The sequence below is a fragment of the Sus scrofa genome, chromosome 4, assembly GCF_054392235.1.
Source record: "Sus scrofa isolate SSC_HxYL_T2T_F1_AM1 chromosome 4, Sscrofa_HxYL_maternal_Yorkshire_Landrace_v2.0, whole genome shotgun sequence".
Classification (NCBI taxonomy): domain Eukaryota; kingdom Metazoa; phylum Chordata; class Mammalia; order Artiodactyla; family Suidae; genus Sus; species Sus scrofa.
This window is the reverse complement of record NC_139386.1, coordinates 93790418-93805703: the sequence shown is the minus strand read 5'-3', so window position 1 is coordinate 93805703 and position 15286 is coordinate 93790418. Positions and strand designations below refer to the sequence as shown.

The 15286-nt window shown below is 50.7% G+C and overlaps 3 protein-coding genes across 10 annotated transcripts; 1 reads left to right on the top strand and 2 right to left on the bottom strand.

Moving 5' to 3' along the window:
* Positions 1-1762: 1762 nt before the first annotated feature.
* APOA2 (apolipoprotein A2) lies at positions 1763-3440 on the bottom strand. Its single transcript, NM_001186294.1, is given in 4 exon segments — positions 1763-1997; positions 2745-2877; positions 3168-3243; positions 3411-3440. Coding segments are annotated over 3 exon segments (303 nt in total). The 5' UTR covers positions 3220-3243; positions 3411-3440; the 3' UTR covers positions 1763-1879.
* A 2177-nt stretch (positions 3441-5617) lies between these two features.
* Positions 5618-10227, top strand: TOMM40L (translocase of outer mitochondrial membrane 40 like). 8 transcript variants are annotated; one of them, XM_013996827.3, is made up of 10 exons: positions 5618-5694; positions 6015-6167; positions 6459-6526; positions 6821-6913; positions 7178-7279; positions 7428-7533; positions 7714-7836; positions 7941-8017; positions 8200-8302; positions 8441-10227. In XM_013996827.3, the coding sequence occupies exons 2-10, from the start codon at positions 6053-6055 to the stop codon at positions 8578-8580; spliced, it is 927 nt and encodes a 308-aa protein (XP_013852281.2). In that variant the 5' UTR covers positions 5618-5694; positions 6015-6052; the 3' UTR covers positions 8581-10227. The 8 variants fall into 8 exon arrangements, with proteins under 8 accessions (XP_013852281.2, XP_003125708.2, XP_084878701.1 ...); XM_003125660.5 differs by having other exon boundaries at positions 5915-6167; XM_085022575.1 differs by having other exon boundaries at positions 5618-5767.
* Positions 9175-14222, bottom strand: NR1I3 (nuclear receptor subfamily 1 group I member 3). The gene is given in 9 exon segments (NM_001037996.1): positions 9175-9432; positions 10290-10395; positions 10596-10712; positions 10808-10953; positions 11193-11332; positions 11532-11701; positions 13142-13272; positions 13745-13884; positions 14040-14222. Coding segments are annotated over 8 exon segments (1047 nt in total). The 5' UTR covers positions 13852-13884; positions 14040-14222; the 3' UTR covers positions 9175-9302.
* Positions 14223-15286: the final 1064 nt, after the last annotated feature.

Genomic DNA, 15286 nt, shown 5'->3' with positions numbered 1-15286 from the left:
TCCCACGGCATATGGAGTTCCCAGGCTAGGAGTCCAATCAGAGCTGTAGCCACCGGCCTATGCCGGAGCCACAGCAATGCGGGATCTGAGCCGCGTCTGCAACCTACATCACAGGTCACGGCAACGCCGGATCATTAACCCATTGAGCAAGGGCAGGGACCGAACCCGCAACCTCATGGTTCCTAGTCAGATTCGTTAACCACTGCGCCACGTTGGGAACTCCTATTTTTTATTTTTTTATTTTTATTTTTATTTTGTCTTTTTAGGGCTGTACTCACAGCATATAGAGATTCCCAGGCTAGGGGTCTAATCGGAGCTGTTGCGGCCGGCCTACACCATAGCCACAGCAACGCCAGATCCAAGCCACGTCTGTGACCTACACCACAACTCACGGCAATGCCAGATCCTTAACCCACTGAGCAAGGCCAGGGATCGATCCCGCAACCTCATGGTTCCTAGTCGATTCGTTTCCGCTGCGCCACAACGAGAACTCCTCCCATTCTATTTTGATTCAATCCAGGTATCACAGCTACCAGAATTTCCCAAGTCCCTCATGTCCACCAAATTGGAGATCTGTCAGGCCTTTTATTTATTTATTTTTCATTTTTTGCTTTTTAGGGCCACACCTGCAGCATATGGAAGTTTCCAGGCTAGGAGTCGAATCAGAGCTGCAGCTGCTGGCCTATATCATAGCCACAGCAACGCCTGTTACAAGCAGTGTCCTCGGCCTATACCTCAGCTCATGGCAATGCCGGTTCCCCAACCCATTGGGTGAGGCCAGGGATGGAACCCACATTCTCATGAATACTAGTCAGATTCATTTCTGCTGAGCCATGATGGGAACTCCTGTCAGGCCTTTAACTGGCTATTATGTCTACTAGTTCCAGGTTCTAAGATGACTACCAGAACAGGCCAGTTCTGTGAACTGCACCCAGATAATAGAGGGAAAGAGGCTGAGAATGTGTGTTTCCCAGGCAGAGGGTCTAGCTGAGAAATTCCAAATGGAAGAATTAGAGCACCTTCAGGGATAGAAGTGAACCCAGGCCTTTTACTGCAGGACGTGAGGGAAGCACTGTGCTCCCCTGGCTCAGAAGGGAAGGGAGGGGCCTTGGGTGACACCTCTGGGCTCATTTTGGGGATGCTTTCTCCTCTTCATAGTGTGATAGAGGAAATTCTGAAGGGTGCCCTCATTTCCCGTGACCTCCAGGCGTCTAGGGATTTAGTTCATGAATCTTTCATGCCTTTCCATGTCCAAGGCTCTTTAATCTCTCCTGCAGGGCCTTTCCCAGGCCTGTAGGAAGATTTCTTGGGTTTGAAGAAGATTCACAAGCACCCTCACCCTGTCATTTCCAGCATTTATCTCTTCAACCTTTTCTCCACCCCTTTGCAACAAAATCCCTCTCCTGTTAGAAGCAGATTTCTCTTGGAGTTCCCGTGATGGCTCAGCAGAAGTGAATTTGACTAGCATCTATGAGGACGCAGGTTAGATCCCTTGCCTTGCTCAGTGGGTTAAGGATCCAGTCTTGCCCTGAGCTGCAGTGTAGGTCATAGACTTGGCTCAGATCTGGTATTGCTGTGGCTGTGGCATAGGCTGGCAGCTACAGGTCTGATCTGAGCTGGGGACCTGGAAACCTCCATATGCTGCAGATGCCACCCTAAAAAGACAAAAAAAAAAAAAAAAAAGATTTCTTTTTATTCTTCCTCCTATTCCTCCACACTACCCCCAGTTTTCCTAGTCTCTCAAACATTCCATGCCCACAACTTGACTCTTTCAATATTTATTGTAGAAAACAAGGAGTGGGTAGGGAGAGGAGCTCTAGGTCTTTCCAGCGGATGTTCCAGGAGCCAGCTGGGGATGGAAGACAGTGGTCTGGACACCTCACTGGGCAGTAGGCTGAGTTTTGAGGCCAATGAAACTGCTCAAGAAGTTAAAGATATCAGTTCCAGCCTTCTTGACCAAGGGTGTCAGCTGCTCCTGTGTCTTCTCAAAGTAAGTCCTGGATATGTGAGACATTAGAGTTAGTGTGAGGGACTGGCAGGGGCCTTCTTGGTGGTGGGGTGAGACCCAAGTGACCAAATTCTAGTGCCTGGTCTCTCCTGGCATGGCAAAGCTCTTAGGAGGAGAGGCAAGCCCTCTACCAGGCAGAGGAACAGACTCTAGAGATAGAAATTCAAAGCCCAGTTCATGCTGCCCCTCTCTGTCCAAAAGGTCCATTGGATTTAGGGGGAGATGAGGAAATTTTCTTTCCTTTTTTTTTCTTTCTTTCTTTCTTTCTTTCTTTCTTTCTTTCTTTCTTTCTTTCTTTCTTTCTTTCTTTCTTTCTTTCTTTCTTCCTTCCTTCCTTCCTTCCTTCCTTCCTTCCTTCCTTTCTTTCTTTCTTTGTCTTTTGTCCTTTTAGGGCTGCACCCGAGGCATATGGAGGTTCCCAGGCTAGGGGTCTAATCAGAGTTGAAGCCACCGGGCTACACCAGATCCGAGCCAAGAATGTGAACTATACCACAGCTCAAGGCAACGCTGGATCCTTAACGCACTGAGCAAGGCTAGAGATCAAACCTACAACCTGATGGTTCCTAGTTGGATTTGTTTCCACTGTGCCACAATGAGAACTCTGGAATTTTCTTTCTAATTTAAACCTCATCCTCCCTAACCCCCATCCCTGAGCTCAATCTTCTGTGGGACCTTGGAGCTTCCCCTCTTTCTCTCCCCAGCCCCTGGTCCTTGAACCCCTTTTGCTGAGACTTACTTGGCCTGAGTTTGAAGTTCTGAGCCCTTGGCCTTCTCTATCAGGTCCTTGCCATAGTCAGTCATGGTCTGGAGGTACTGAGAGACCAGGCTCTGCAGACACGGCTCCTCTGCCTGTCTCCGAACCAAAGCCCCTGCGTGTACATAGAAATACGCACACACACAAACACACATGTCTTGTCAGCTGGGTCCCCAACTATGAGGCCCACGTCTCTGCCAGTATTCAGCCCCAGCTCTCAGCCCCCTCCCCAAACAGGTATCCAGCTCCAGGTCTTTGGATGGGCTTTATGGGCTTTAGCGAGGGCATGATTTTCCTTGTAAGCGCTTCAGTTGTCAGACCTGGGCATAGGCTCACAGACAGATGGACAGCTAGGACCCAAGCAGTTTTTTTCCGCCTTGGGATCCCTCTCCATAGCACACTCACCTTCAAGGCTACAGATAGTGAAGAGCAGCACAGCTATGGCAAGCAGCTTCATGGTGTTAATGGTGGGAAAAGTGGCCTGCGAACAGTTGGGCACAGGGGAGGATCATGAAGCTGAATTGACTTCAGCCCCTCCCCAGGGACCACCTTGCCTAGATGTCCACACCAACCTGATTCCCTCCCTTTCCACAATTAAATCCCGGTCCTCTTTGGATGCTGCCCACACCTCTTGCTCCCTTACGGTACCTGTCAGTGTCGCTGTCCTTGCCGAATGTGCCTGGCCTGGCTGGGGAGGAGCTATATATCTGTCTGCTTCCCCACCCCCCTCTCAGGTAACAAGGACTTTGGAGGGGCCCAGTGAGGCAAGAACTATATTGGAGTAAACAAATTGGAAACATGGGGGAGGAGAGGATAAGAACATGGGGGACTCAGGATGAAGGGGTGGGAGGCAGGAGTGGAGGCCAAAGTGGGTGTCAAAGGGATACACTTTAGGTCTATTCAAGATTCATGCCTCTGCGGCCTGGGGCCAATAGTCCTTGGATTTGAATGCTTTAGGAAGCAGGATTTCTGTTTTTGTTTTTGTTTTTGTTTTTTCCTAGAAAACTCCGACATATCAAGCCCATAGCCCTTGCCATCTTTGTCCCTTCATGGGTAGATATCATCTCCCAAGCCTACCTCCCTTCACTGCAACTTGGCGGAGAGGTTATTGGGGAACAGAAGAAAGGACATGAAATCAGGGGCAGGAGTGAGGGGAATGTAAGTTAGGGGAAGAAGGGTTAGGTTCAGAGGGCAGGTATGATTGACTCTGTCCCTTTTTGAGTTAATGTGTAATGAATGAGAAGGGGAGAAAACAGAGCCCAGAATGACCTTCCTGAGAGCTGATCAGAGAGCACAGCCCACCCCCAATAAAACAAATTCAGAAAGCAGCCTCTTCCCTGCCCCTGAATTGGCGTGTTCTGGAGGAAAAATGAATGAGAGGCTTCTACCAAGGATAAAGGTTGAAGGTCTCTGGGCATTGGATCCCCTTATCAGTTCTAGGCGGTGGTCAGTCAGTATGAGTCAGCAGGGGCCATAGTATCCTGACCAAGGCCCCCGGCCCTAATCCCTGGACTGATTGTGAGGGAGGGCAGAGGTGCATTCCCCAGGCCTACGGCTTTTGGGTGAAATCAGCTCAACAGATATCAGAAGCATTTGTATCTTTCATCCTTTTGCCCTCAGACGTGTATGTAGAACATTCCTGAGAGATGGGAGTGGTAATGTAAGAGATAGTGAGGGAGGCAACAGGAGCCCAAGAGATTTTATTCCATTTTCAACTATTCTCCTGTGGAGCACTTAGAACTTTTTTTTTCTTTTTGCCTTTTCTAGGGCCGCTCCCGTGGCATATGGAAGCTCCCAGGTTAGGGGTCTAATCAGAGCTGTAGCCACCGGCCTACGCCAAAGCCATAGCAACGTGGGATCCACAGCAATGTGGGATCCCTGCTGCTTCTGCAACCTACACCACAGCTCACAGCAACACCAGATCCTTAACCCACTGAGCAAGGCCAGGGATTGAACTGGCAACCTCACAGTTCCTAGTCGGATTCGTTAACCACTGAGCCACTACGGGAACTCTGAGCACTTAGTACTTGAAGGGCACTCCATTGACTTGTCCCTGGCTTTGGAGTGGAGTGCATTTGAGGGCAGGAGTCCACATGCCTAGATTTTATTTGCCAGCTCTGCCTAGGGACTCAGGGAAGGGCCAGTTCTTTCAGGGAACAGAGCTAAGGCTGCATCCCATGCTCCTCTACCCCAAACTCTCACACCCATTTCCATTCTACCGAGAGGTGAACTTTGAGAGGCGTGGACCTCCAGGGAGGGAAGTGTGGGTCCATTTTCCTAGGGAGAGCTGTATTTGTGACTCGAAGTCATCTGAAGGTGTACTGTGCGCTATGAAGGACTTTGAGGAAGAGTCCCCAGGGGTTCTGGGGGTGTATGTAGTGGGGGCACCTAGGAGTTACATGAAGCAATGTTCAAAAATGTTTTCACAGTGGTTCCCCCAGCCATACTTCACAAAACGTGTCTTCAGGTTAGATGGTGCAGGGATCTTTAGTGGCTCAAGCTCCAAGATGCTCCCTCTAGTGTCTTGCATGCTCAAAGGTTCTTTCCGACCTTGGAGAGGCAGGGCGATCTAAGGCCATCTACTTGAGTAAGTCTAAGAAGCCACCAATCAAGCTCCGCCTGTCTCTGCAGTGCCGGGGTTGGAGCTTTCTGAATGTGAGGTCTGTCTTTCCTTTGTTTCCTCTTCTCCCATTGGCTTGTGGTCAGCAGCCAGGCAGTTTTTTTTTTTTTTTTTAAATAGATTGGGCGGAGCCCAATATAGGGAGGATTAGGAAATCTTTTTTTTTTTTTTCGCCCGGTTCCAAGATGGCGCCCATGACCACGCTGGGAATGCAGCGTGAAGCCGCAGTTATGCCATCACTCAAGATGGCTGCCCCCATCAAGATGACCGGGGTGTGTCGGGGGGAAAGGGGCAGCATGAAGGTCTGAGACGGTAAGGGTTATTGCTCCACCGCAAGCCTCGCCTTGGGGCCTGGGAATGAAGAGTAGAAAGACTAGGAAACTGGGTGAGCTCTGTGGTGGAGGCAAGAATTAGAGCGGGGGGGAGGGTACAGGGGTGACAGGTGGGGTGAGGAATTAAAAATGGGATGGGAGTGTGCTTGGGGTTCAAACTCCCCACCAGTGCCTTCTCCCACCTACTCTTCTTGTTCCAGGTCTAGCGTCGGACCATGTGGAAGTTTCTGGGATTAGGGAGCCAGATAATGGGGGGTGGGGCCCGTGGTGGGTAGCGGGAGCAATAGCGTCCTTTCCCAGGCGAACCCCGGCTCCCCTCCCCTCTCCTCTGGACTGAAATGGGGAACACATTGAGCCTGGCACCGATGGGCGCTTTGCCCCGCCGGAGCCCCCGTCGAGAGGAACCTCTCCCCAACCCTGGGAGCTTCGATGAGTTGCACCGGCTATGCAAAGGTGAGAACTTGGCATTTGGACGCCTCAGGTTGAAGAGGCAGAGAAGGGGAGGGAAATGCTGGGTGTCCAGTGATGGGAGCAGAAAAGAGGATGTCACAGCTGGGGTATGCAGCCTCAGGGAGGATCAGGTGCCCCAATGGAGGGGAGCATTTCCTGTTGCAGCACTTGAAAGGAGGTCAATTCCTCCAAATCACTGTCTATGGGATTGAAAGGGGAGACTACTTCGTGGGTTGGAGGTTCCTTGTCTGTGCTTATTCCTTCCCTTCCCCCCCTCCCCTCCACTCCCTTCAGATGTATTCCCAGCACAGATGGAGGGAGTGAAGCTCGTTGTCAACAAGGTTCTGAGCAGCCATTTCCAGGTGCTCCCACTTCTCTGGCCCCTCCTTACTACTCCTCCCTTCCTGTCCCTGGACCCTCTTCTTTCCTTTGTACCCCAGTTTTAGGCAGGCTATATGGGACAAAAGAGGGAGGATATGGGGGCTCTACTTCCTTTGCCTGTGGGACTTGTTGCTTTTAATCTGATGACCCGCTGCATATGTTGGAATGTATGGGTTTCTTAAAAGACCCGCTGGATGGGGAGAAGATGAAGGGTGGGATGGGGGATTGAAATGGAGCAGGAATGTTCTCTCTTCCACTGACTTTTCTTTCTTCAGGTGGCTCACACTGTGCATATGAGTGCTCTGGGTTTGCCCGGCTATCACCTCCATGCGGCCTATGCAGGGGACTGGCAACTTAGCCCCACTGAGGTGAGGGCTCCACACACCTGGGTTATCCCCGAAAAGCCCAGTTGGGACCCAGGTGTAGAGGAGGAGGAAATGTGTGTGTTCTGGGGAAGAATAGGTAGGGCACCTCCTCTGTGTTTGCTGAATGGGAGAGGGTAGAAAACATTTCTGTGATGTCTCTGTGGCTCCACTAGGGGGCGCTGGGCACTGTTAAAGAAATCCTACATTTGGCTTTAGTCGGAGTTGGTGCCACCCAGTTCATTCCTAACTGTGGACACTTTTCAACAGGTGTTCCCCACTGTGGTAGGAGATATGGACAGCAGTGGCAGCCTCAACGCCCAGGTCCTGCTTCTCTTGGCAGAGCGGCTCCGAGCCAAGGCTGTCTTCCAGGTGACCCATGGTTCCTGCTTCCATCCACTGAAGCATTTCCTCCTTCTCCTCCAGGAGTGTCCTGCTCTGGGGGCTCCAGGGGGAGGAGAAGCAGCACGAGTGATTATAGAGAGGGAGGGCAATTTTACTTCTTGCTCTCCCTACCCAGACTCAGCAGGCCAAGTTCCTGACATGGCAGTTTGATGGCGAGTATCGGGGAGATGACTACACAGCCACTCTGACCTTAGGAAATCCTGACCTGATTGGGGAATCGGGTGAGGAATTGGCACAGGGTTCTTTTTGTCTTGGCTGCCCATTTTCTAATAATGTTGGCTGTGCCTCTTCGTTGTTGGTTCAGGGATTAGTAAAGAAACTTCTTGGGCAGGCTGGGGTGGGGGCTGCTGGAGGTGAGGGAGCAGGCTTTCCTCTATGACTGACTCCATGTCTCCCCACAGTGATCATGGTCGCTCACTTCCTGCAGAGCCTCACTCATCGGCTGGTGCTGGGAGGAGAGCTAGTTTATCATCGGAGGCCAGGAGAAGAAGGGGCCATCTTGACACTGGCTGGGAAGTACTCGGGTATGGGGTGAGGAGGAATAGTGATGGGGAGGACTCGGCTGGGGTTCCTGGCCTGTGTTCTACTACAGTAATGCTCCTTTTCTCTTGTACTTTGGTTTTTACAGCTGGACACTGGGTAGCTACATTGAACGTGGGATCAGGTGGGGCCCATGCAAGTTATTACCACAGGGCAAATGAACAGGTGAGTCTACTGATCCCATCTCCCACCCCAGCAAGTCCCTCCGGACCTGCTGACCTTCTGTTCATCCTGCCCACACTGCACAAGCATTTCATGAGTGCCTTCATTCTTGCTGATGCCCTGTCAGGACTCCTCTAGTCTTCACTCAGACAGATTCCTCTCCCCTCCTTGCCTGTGGTTCTCAGGTTCAAGTTGGAGTAGAGTTTGAGGCAAACACAAGACTACAAGACACAACCTTCTCCTTTGGTTACCACCTGACTTTGCCCCAGGCCAACATGGTGTTTAGAGGTAAGGGTTATTCAGATGACATTCAGAGGTGCTAAGGGACTGGGGGTCGGCAGTGGGATGGAAACTCTGCCTCACTTCAGCAGATCCCTTTCTCCAAGACCTATTAAATAACCTAGTGTATATTCTCTTTCTCAACAGGCTTGGTGGATAGTAACTGGTGTGTGGGTGCTGTGCTGGAGAAGAAGATGCCCCCCCTGCCCGTCACCCTAGCCCTCGGAGCCTTCCTTAATCACTGGCGCAACAGATTTCATTGTGGCTTCAGCATCACTGTGGGCTGAGGTTGTCCCAGAGCCAGCCCCTACAGCAGCTGGAACCTCTGAGTCAGGTGCCCTAGGGCCAGAGACTAGGCCCGTCTCCAGAGCTCACCTTGCTGGGTGACCTCTAGGTCCCAGGAGCAGAGTGGGGACAGGACCATGCCCTCCTCAGAACTGGAGCTGCCACAGGAGCAGCTGCTGAGGCAGTGGCTTCAGGCTCCCACTTCTGCCATCAGCCCCAGTGTCATCTTCCCATGCTCTTGTGGCTCTGAACTAAGGGAGAAGGATTAAGGGGTATGTCTGGCTGAATTTTTCTCCCCTCACTCCCTCCTCCTTCATTTCCCTAAGGATTAAAGCTCCTAGCCTCTTCCTCTTCAGAGCAGAAAAATCTGCATGGGATTAGCTCCCCATCCTGTTTTCCATTCCGGGGTTTCCCAAGGCTGGGAAAGAAGGGCTGAAGGGCTAAATCTTTGACCTCAGAAAGTAGGGCCACCTATTCCCAGAAGGAGCTTCTTTACCTCTTAGCCCTGAGGCTTCCTCTTTCCCCATCTTCCGTGCTTCCAGAGAACAACTTTATCCCCACGGCCACCCCGTATTCTCCCCATTACCGCATGAAGAGGCAGTTATTGCTTTAATCTTTCATTGCAACCAGTGGGCTCCCTTTTGACGGCTCCCAGCACTTTCCCCTGGATGCCGTACACAGTCCATCGTGTGCAGGTGGGCTGGGGAAGGAGGCAAACTGGGCCTCAGCTGCAGATCTCCTGGAGCAGCGGCATCATGGTGGACAGTCCCTGGATGTTCTGGATTTGGTACCAGTATTCTTTGTTAATGCTTCGGAGCTCAGCCAATAGGCCCAGCAGCTTTGCATAGAGAAACCTTTGGAAGAAGTACTGGGGTCACCAGGGAAAGAGGAGGGAAATAAGGCAGCCGAGAGTCTTTTCCTGAGGCCCTGATCCCCTGAACTGCCTGTCAGTGAAGCTAGGTCTGAACACTAGGGAAAATATGCTGTGGTATGACAAATGCATCAAAAGTTCCAAAGGTTCCCAAAGGAGCCACTATCTGACATAGACTTCTCTCACCATGCCATTTTCCTTGAACCCAAAGCGCTGAGGGTCAAGTGTGGAAAAAGCCCCAGACTTGGCCAGATCTTCAACTGTATGGAATCTGAGGATCTGGTCTAGAGCAGGTTCTAGAAGATGAGCGTGTTCTATTGTATACCGCATCCTTCTTCTGGCCAAACTGGCTCATTGAGAATTAAGCAAGGACAGAAGTGGAGCATACCTCAGAGCCTGGATAGATCATGGACTGTTGAACCAGAGACTGGCTTTGGCCCTGAAACTGAATGACCCTAACTTCAAGGGGAATGAAGAATGAAAGGAATTGGACCAATGGAGAGGAGGGGAAGGGCCAAGGAAAGAGAGTGAATAAGACTCTCGAAAGGCTGCTTTAGTCTGGACTGGTGAGGTGATGGATGTCATCAATCTCAGGAATGCTATTATTCAGAGCCTGTGAGCTACTACTTTGCATCTCTACTGAATAAAAAAATCTGGAAAAAGTGAGATGAAATAGAAGTAGGAGCAATTTGGATATTGGGGGTCTACGAACCTCCCCCCCAAGGGGGTGGGGGCCTTGGTTTCCCAAAAGAAAGGACAATAAAAGCACTCGTCCTGAGTTGTGTCCCCTTAACCCCTTCCTGTCTTGGTGGAGCCTCCACGCCCCTAGTCCCACTGTACCTGTCCCGGAGACTTGGCTGCTGCCCTTTGATGTAGCTCTGCAGAGTCAGTGCCATCTCCTCTTGCAACTGATCAATCTCCTTCCTCTGGGTTACCCCAGGCCGGTCTGCCAGATAGGGAGTTGGGGAGGACAAGGTGGGGAGTTTCAGGTAGCTTGCCTAGTGCTCTGGGGGGCAGGGGGCAAGGCTGGGATAGACCCATTCCACAAGTTTGAAGACTAAACGGCCTGGATGGATGGATTCAGGGAGCTGGGAGCTTGGGCAGAGGTGGTGGAACCAAAGCTTCTGGGCTTTGAGGGATGCTCACCAGGAGAGAAGAGGGCCACAGCAACCATGAGCACATACTCAGGCTCCTGGAGCTGCAGTCGCCGAAGTGTCTTATGGAAGCCAAAGAGCAACTCCAAAAACTCTTCCTGGAACCCCACTGTGGGAGATACTAGGCTTAGGAGCCTTCAGATCACCTCACCACATACCATACCAAAGGGATGCCTGCCCTCTACTGTTCTAGCACCATCTCACCATGCGCTCCATCTTCTATTGTGTAGCGAAGAGGCCCACAGAGGAATTTTTGTGTTTGCAGACAGAAAGTGGTATTGAGTACGATCTGACAGATTTCTACAGCTGCTCCCTTGAGAAGGGAGATCTGGTCCTCCATGGGCAGGGACCTACGGGGAGCAGGAAGCCAGCACTTCAGACTCTAGCCAGAACTTCAGAGAGGGAGAGGAACTCCCGATTCTGATTGAGACACTTAAAGTTGGGAATTCAAGACCTGGTGCTTGGAAGGGCTGAGGGATGGATGGGTTCGTTTGGGTAGTGACTTCATGGGTGTGTGAGGGGGTGGGGTGGGATGGGTTAAAATTTACTGGAGTGTGTTCATCCTGAAAAGTAAGGGGAGGTCACATACCGGAAGAGGGGCAGATCCTTGGTGAACTTGATAATTTGCTGTATCATGAAAGTGTTGATGTCCGCGAAATGCATGAGCAGAGACAGTTCAGGCACCAGGGGTGGCAAGTGCTGGTGATGGATGAACAGATGAGCTGGAGGCTGCAGAGATCAGAGCCCGAGTGAGAGACCTGGGACCTGTGGATCTCCTTTAGGTCTCTTCAGCTTTATATTAGTAGGGTTCCGGGCTGAGGAGTCTGCCTCAGCTGGGGTTCTGGAGAAGTCCTGTCCTCTGATTGGTGCATGGCACGCAGCCCTCTCCCTTAGGTCACAGCCCAGCTGGTATCCTGTAAGTGCTTACCCTGAACTGCACAAACTGATCAAACATAGTGCCCATATGGCGGGTATGGGCCCCCAGGAGTATCTGGACTAACGCCTTCTGCTCCTTACTCAGCTGCAGTGATGCTTGCTGTGCCCGGCGCTGAACCTGTCTTGCTCGCCGCAATGCCAGGACTTCTGCTGATAGGATCACTGTGCCCGGGGAGAGATGTGACAAAGTTATTGAGACCAGCAGAGAGCACCTTTTTCTGTCAGCCCGTAGTCCAGGGCTCTCGGACGCTCTGCACAACGAAGGACACAGGGAGGGAGGAGAGTTCCTGAGGGCTCCTGAGGCCTGCTTGAAGTCCCAGAGCCTCCAGGTGGTAGGGAGCTCCTGTCCACTTTCCCCAACCTGTGAGGCACTGCAGCAGAAAACGGTGCACTGTGGGAGGGAAAGGAAGTGTAGAGAGTAAAGTGTAAGATGTTTGGCTTCTGGGGGAACACTGAAGTGGGAGGGCTCTTGATACCAAAAACATCACCTTATGTTTGCATAAGGTGCACCTTATAATTTCAGAGGTTCTGAGGTTAAATCTCACTGAATGAAACCAGCCTGCCTATGAGTAGAGAAGGCAGGTGTTATTATCCATATTTTTCAGAAATGTAAACAGGCTGACATTTCAGGGACAGGTCCAGAGTCACAGAATACTTATTGATATAGACTGAATTAAAGATGTTTTGACTGCCACGGTTTCCTTTCCACTGCTTCATATTGAAAAGTAATATAGGGAGTTCCCACTGTGACTCAGTGGGTTGCAAACCTGACTGGTAGCCCTGAGGATGCAGGTTCAATCCCTGGCCTCGCTCAGTGGGTTAAGGATCTGGCGTTGCTGTGGCTGTGGTGTAGGCCAGCAGCTGCAGCTCTAATTCAGTCCCAAGCCTGGGAACTTCCATATGCCTCAGGTGTGGCCACAAAAAGCAAAAAAAAAAAAAAAAAAAAAAAAAAAAGAAAAAAGAAAAAAAATCAATATAAAAAAAAGAAAAGAAGAAAAATAATGTGATGTTGTGGAGAAAGCAAGGATCTGGTGAATCCTGACTACACCTTTTCAGCTGAGTGGACTTGGGCAAGTTGACTATGGTCACTTGAGTTGATTACAAGTTGCATTATCTTTTGGGGGCAGAGCGTAATTATCTGGCCCAGAGAGGAAACATTAAATAATTCAACAATTATCAAGAACCTACTAAGTGACAGGCACTTGAGAGACAGAAGAGAAAAAGCAAGCCTGATGAATATCTAGTGGAAGAGCACTCCGGGTAGAGGTGACAGTAAGTACAAGTGTAAGTTACAACAGGGCCAAGGAGCGTGTGCTTGGAGTGTCTGAGAGCAGCATTGAAGTCAGTGTAGCTGGGATGCACTGAGCAGGGCGAAGGGTAGGAAGTAAAGTCTGAGAGGTGATTTGGAGGAGCTAGACCATGAGATCATGGACCATAAGAGAGATGAGGAACCCTTGGAGGTTTTGAGCAGAATGGTGATATTGACTTATTTCAAAAAGCTTACTCTGCCCACTGTGTGGAGAAGACACTACAGGAACAAGGGCAAAGCATAGCCAGTGGAGAGACATAGAGGGTCCTTGAGATGGTAAGGGAACAACTCACTGTCTTTCTTCATGCCAGCATCTAGGCACTTCTGCAACCTGCAGGCTGGGCAGTGGCGCCTCTGGGCCTTATTGACCTTACAGCTTCCAGCAAAGGGGCAGATGAGACTGGTGCTTTTGTTGACTGTTCGCCTGTGAGGACAGAGATGTTGTGAGGGTCGGAGATGGCAGCGAGTAAGGTGGGTATGTGAAGGGCTGAAATGACATGGTCTAAAAGAATCGGTGGTGACATGGGCTAATCTGAGCTGTGCCCCAGGGTCCCTAGGAGTGGAGAGGATACGGTGCATCTCAAGCATTTCCACGGGGGGCACAGAGTCATTCAGGAAAGCCTGGCTGATGCTGTACTAGCTGGTGCTTTGTAGAGAGTAAGTACACATGACTAAGGGGTTGCATCCATAGAACCAGCACTTGGCCTTCCCTCTGTTATTTTGCTACCTTTATATACAGTGTTGCGGTTGGCAATGGGTAGCTTGCTAGCCCTAGGGTAGTTAGGCTCCAGGTTGCAGGAGCGAGGCAGCTGGACAAGTTCAGGCAGATGCCAGGGCATGACGGCTGCCTGGCAGGCAGTTTGGGAGGCTGTTTATGTTGGTGAGGAAGTTCTCACCTGAAGAAACCCTTGCAGCCCTCACAAGTCAAGGCATGGAAGTGATAGCCTGTGGCTCGGTCCCCGCACACAGCACAGTTCCTTGGCTCATCTTCCCCGCTGGCCATGGCTTCAGGTGTTGGGATGGTGGTCACAGGCCCCTGAAAGTGATAGGGGTTAGCAGTCAGCTCTGGGCCACCGTTGACCTTCTTCTCCTGCTTCTGCAGATCCTCTTCCCAAACCTGCTCTGGGCCTGACCCCCTGTGTTATCTGCACTTAATTGCTATTAGTCTCTGGGTCCCCAAAGATTTCCTACCTGTTCCTCTTAGGCAGCACGTCACCTGCAGGCCACAGAATCTGGTGCTGGATTCCTCTCCACGTACTCCCACTGTAACCCTGCTTTCCCTTTGATCTCAGGAGCTTCCAGTATTTAAAGTTAGGGATTATAGCCTTTAGTACCTGGAAAACAAGGAACTTCTACCTCTGTGGCCTTCAGCTGTTTTCAGTGAGTGCCTAGATAGGACTCAGACTCTGGACCCAGGGCAAAGGCTTGGGTGGGAGGTGTTCCCAGCATGCCCACAGTGCTGGAGGCTGGCACCTGGGGAGAGAACCTGATAAGCAGGGACCTCATGACTTATTAGAAGCTCTGCTTATCGAACCCTACTGCTGAGCTTCAGGCTAGGTCTGCAGCCTCCTCTGTGCATAGATTCTGGACAAGCTGGGAGGAGAGAGGGTGAGAGAGCTTTTTCACACAGAGTATGTCAACAGTAAAAGAATAGGCATAATAAGTGTACAGACCCCCCAAAGGAAAGTTCTTCAAAAGAGACTGTGGTCTAGGGAATTCCCATAGTGCCTAGCGGTAACAAACCTAACTAGTACCTTTGAGGATGTGGGTTCGACTCCTGGCCTTGCTCAGTGGGTTAAAGATCCTTCGTTGCCATGAGCTGAGGTGTAGGTCCCAGACTCGGCTCAGATCTGGCATTGCTATGGCTGTGGCTGTGGTGTAGGCCGGCAGCTGTAGCTCCTATTTGACCCCTAGCCTGGGAATCTCCATATGCCGCAGGTGTGGCCCTATAAAAACGAGAGAGGGAGACAGAGAGAGAGAGACTGGGATCTAATTAAGGTCTTATGTAAAGAGTTAGAAGAGTATAGCACAGGGAACTATATCTAATCACTTTCAATGGAACATGATGAAGGATAATGTGAAAAAAGAATGTATATAAATGTATAACTGGGTCACTTTGCTGTACAGCAGAAACTGACAGAACATTGTAAATCAACTATAATAAAAATTATTTTAAAAAATAAATAAAATTTGCAATCTCCCCTCCAAAATACTTTTTGTTTGTTTGTTTTGGCTTTTTAGGGCTGCACCTGTGGCATATGGAGGTTCCCAGGCTAGGGTTCCAATCGGAGATATGGCTGCCAGCGTATGCCACAGCCACAGCAACACCAGGCCTGAGCCACATCTTCGACCTACACCACAGCTCACAGCAATGCCAGATCCTTAACCCACTGAGTGAGGCCAGGGATGGAACACACAACCTCATGGTTCCTAGTTGG

What these genes read in the sequence shown, in the direction of transcription:
- TOMM40L (XM_085022575.1), top strand. Translation starts at nt 5,740, where the DNA reads ATGAAGAGTAGAAAGACTAGGAAACTGG. An exon ending in TTCTGAGCAGCCATTTCCAG is followed by an intron (nt 6,527 to 6,820) that starts GTGCTCCCACTT and finishes TTCTTTCTTCAG; the next exon opens with GTGGCTCACACTGTGCATAT. An exon ending in TGACCTGATTGGGGAATCGG is followed by an intron (nt 7,534 to 7,713) that starts GTGAGGAATTGG and finishes GTCTCCCCACAG; the next exon opens with TGATCATGGTCGCTCACTTC.